Source organism: Glossina fuscipes, unplaced genomic scaffold, assembly GCF_014805625.2.
Source record: "Glossina fuscipes isolate IAEA_lab_2018 unplaced genomic scaffold, Yale_Gfus_2 3, whole genome shotgun sequence".
In the NCBI taxonomy this organism is placed as follows: domain Eukaryota; kingdom Metazoa; phylum Arthropoda; class Insecta; order Diptera; family Glossinidae; genus Glossina; species Glossina fuscipes.
Genome location: NW_023998417.1, coordinates 2,449,313 through 2,452,998, shown reverse-complemented (window position 1 = coordinate 2,452,998; position 3,686 = coordinate 2,449,313). Strand labels below are relative to the sequence as shown.

At 32.0% G+C, this 3,686-nt stretch overlaps 1 protein-coding gene across 1 annotated transcript; it reads right to left on the bottom strand.

Moving 5' to 3' along the window:
- Positions 1–262: 262 nt before the first annotated feature.
- LOC119634983 (protein C12orf4 homolog) lies at positions 263–3,346 on the bottom strand. The gene is made up of 6 exons (XM_038029462.1): positions 3,109–3,346; positions 2,828–3,041; positions 2,253–2,744; positions 2,051–2,192; positions 517–1,037; positions 263–437 (listed from the first exon to the last, which is right to left on the bottom strand). The coding sequence occupies exons 1-6, from the start codon at positions 3,293–3,295 to the stop codon at positions 317–319; spliced, it is 1,677 nt and encodes a 558-aa protein (XP_037885390.1). The 5' UTR covers positions 3,296–3,346; the 3' UTR covers positions 263–316.
- Positions 3,347–3,686: the final 340 nt, after the last annotated feature.

Sequence of the window (3,686 nt, the reverse complement as noted above, 5' to 3'; positions counted from 1 at the left end):
ATATTTAAATTATTACATACATGCATACATAGTTAACGATATCTACAAATAAATAAAGTTATTAGAATGAGAGAGAATTAAGCGAAAAACTTACCCATAAAGTACAGAAAATGTAAAGAGCGGCAGTTTTTTTAATTATAGACGATAAACGTTTTTTTTTTTTTTTTGTTTTCTCTTTAGTTTAAGAAGATGAAAAAAAAACCACATTTCCGAGTTTAAATTCAAAATAAATTATACAATTATTAAAGACAATTATGCATTAAATAAATACATATTCGATTATGCAAGGTAAGTGATAATCGAACGATTGATTTTATTATTTCTTATTGTCTACTAAAATTTTAGGGTTAGCTACCCGAAAAACATTTGGCACCTGATTAGCTAATATATTAAACAAGTCTTCGGATATGTCATGAGGCAGTAGCAGTTGTAAAGTACTAAAAAAAAAAAATTGCAATAAATAAACTCATTTGAATACTGATAATACCCATATATATGCGTGATAAGGTAATTTACCTTAATTCTGCTCCACCCCAAGAAGCCGATTCAATCATGAAACCTTTAGCGCATTTAAATACTAATTCAGCTCGACGTGTACACCATTGTACAGTCATGTCTTCAGACATTTCATGTCTCAGTAATGCTGGTATCGTTAACGTTGTTACATCATGTCGGCTGGCAGTTTTTAATATATTTCGTAAACCTAGTATAACTGGATGACGTGAAGTTATTTCACTAGGACTGTTAATCGGTTCATCCGAAATCAAATGAAATATAACGTGAGATTGCGAAAGATTCGAATGTTTAGTAATGAAAAAATCTCCTGTTTTTAATCTTCCACCAGATTTTATTGGAGAACTATTGACACTGCCGCCAGAGTTAATTAAGTTTGATAAATTTACCGCGACATCGTCAGTTCCACTCAAAATGCTTACATCTGTACTTGCAGTACTTATACTCTTCGTACTAGGTGTCGAAGATGTACTAACACTGATTTGCCGTATTTGCTGTTCAATTTTCTCGAACTGATCATCGATCTAAATAAATTGTGTGTTATTAAGACTTGAAATTAACTTGAAACTAAACGCCAAACTTGCAATATTATCACCGGGCATTTGTCAATCTAGTCCCCTAATATGAAAAAACTCATATTCAGCTTAAGCCTAACTAATTCTGAAGCACACATTTATTGACACTCGTCGTTTTTCACAAACGCATTTCGAAACTGCATAAATGAAGGATCCTAAGATACATCTGGAATACCCGATATTTCAAAAAGTAATTACGAATGTTTCGGAAAATATTCAGAATTTTCATCCAAATATTTTAGAGTAAAAAATCACCATTAAAAAGTTATTAAGAAAATATGTTTTTTTTTCTTTTCTTTCAAGATAATTTTAGTCTCTATTTTTTGCTAGTGACAGAGGAAGGAAGTTCAAAAAGTGCCCCAGCCGATCCAAAGTTTTCATACCAATTAAGAATGCCGAAACACTACTACTTAATCATATTTAATGAGAATTTTTGAATATTGCAATTTTTTTCGTTATATGGGGAATGGTCGAAAACGTGGACCGATCTGAAACATTTTCAATGTGGTTCTCTCTTGAGTCAAAACACGCCACTGTGCCAAATTTCATCATAATATCTCAAAAATTGCGACCTTTAGCTTGAATACAAATTTACGTAGACAAAGAACCGACAGACAGGGTTAGATCAATTCAGATTATGATTCTGAATCGATCGGTATAATAACAGGTGGGTTTATCTCAAGTCCTTCTTCGCACTGATATAATATTCTATCTCTATTACAATTAGTGTAGCGTATGAATAGCATAAATTGATAAGCCATAGGTTTAAAAATTTGCCGAGAATTATTTTTAATATCAAAGTCTATTCTCATCTGCTCATCAGAGTGTCTTCTTTCAAAAGCAAAAAAGCTTTAACAACAATAATTTTGAAAAAAGTACGGTTTTGGATCATTAATTACGCTCTAAAGCTTATTTTTGGCTATGACCTGCCAGATAAATGTAATGCGCAAAAAACGACGTACCTGGTCAAAATGAAACTCCGTGGACATATTAGCGTTTTTTATAATATCCTTGTTGACTTGCGCCTGTATAGATGGCGTTAATACAACGACACCACAAAGAGAGCTCGAATATAAGCCTAAAGCCATATTCATTCCATTCAAACTGTAAGCGAAACCGATGAGTTACAAAATTGCACATACATATAATAAAATATAATACTACCTTTCATCAGCATGCAAAGGACTGCATAAATCGTTAATATTTGCACTTAATATACGAATGTTATGCATATGTTTTAATTGAGAACCTAAGTGTATGGTAAAACTCTCTTCCATGGATGGTTGTTGTGATATAAACATTGATGACCGATTACCTAGCGGAGTAGCCACAGGTGAAGTCTGAAAAAGCTGACTTACTTGACTGGTAATCCAGTCACGATACTCGTTCTTTTGGTGCCCCCTTTTGGCCACTAACTCCGATTCGTAACGTTTGCGCACATAGTTCTGAGTGGAGTATTGTTGAGCTAATAGATTATTTATATCTTCCGAAGTAGTTGTTATATCCAATTGATTTATTTTAGATTCCATTTCCTCTTGCTGAGAATTACTAAGCGATTCCACTTCGTTATCCATCATTTGAGTCATATTGGATATAACTTTGGCGTATGTGCGTTCTTTTTTCAAAATTTCCTCCAAAGAAGAAGAATGAACTAACCTAAATTAACGACACCGTTCGAGAAATATGAATTCGTTAGCTCTCTTCCTTTCTTTCGATGTCCCTTTACCTATTGTTCTCACCTATGGAAACTTTGAGCGAAAATATCTTCATCAGATGGTCCTACTCGATCAGCAAACTGAATAAGCTCTTCTTTATAATGTCTTTCAGTTTCCCTGATTATCTCTTCAATATCGATTTCGTTTCTACCAACTTTTTCTAATAATTTTTCAGCATATTCGTCACGAAATTTTTGATTTTCAGTTTCGATAAATGCCTTTAAAGATTTTTTAATACCTGTGATAATGGCAAAGATTAGTTTTCAAAATAGCAAACATTAGATATTTTAATCATGTAAACAAACCGATATTTTCATCCAAATAACGTAACATTGGATCCATTTGATTCAATAACTGTGTTACCAATTCGTCTAAGCATTCTTCCTCGTAAGGTATGTTTATATTCAAGCAGGCTTGTTGATCCTTATTTTCATGATCTTTATAATCGTAAATGAATTTCACTCGATTTGATCCTTCCATTAATTCAACCATATTTGTAAACACATTTAATAAACATATAATTTCTTCAATTTGTGACTTAAAACATAATCCGCAAACTATGCTAATCAGCTGTGTGAAATAACTTTGAATTTGTTGCTGGCAATACTATGATAATACCTTTGACCATAACTCCGTCAAGAAAATTTAAATTACCCAATATTTTAATTACTAATTTTTATTGTTTTTGATAAATAAAATCTATTTGAGATAATGAATTCCTCAATCTATTGATCTTTACACAATTTACACAAGTAATTCTCTCAAACCCGCGCCTTTTTTTTCTTGTTCATATTTAATGTTGATTCCGAATTGAGGAAAAATTGTCTAAAATTGCTGTAAATAAACTGATTTAGCTCAACATCCCTAAAAGTTGTCTATTTAA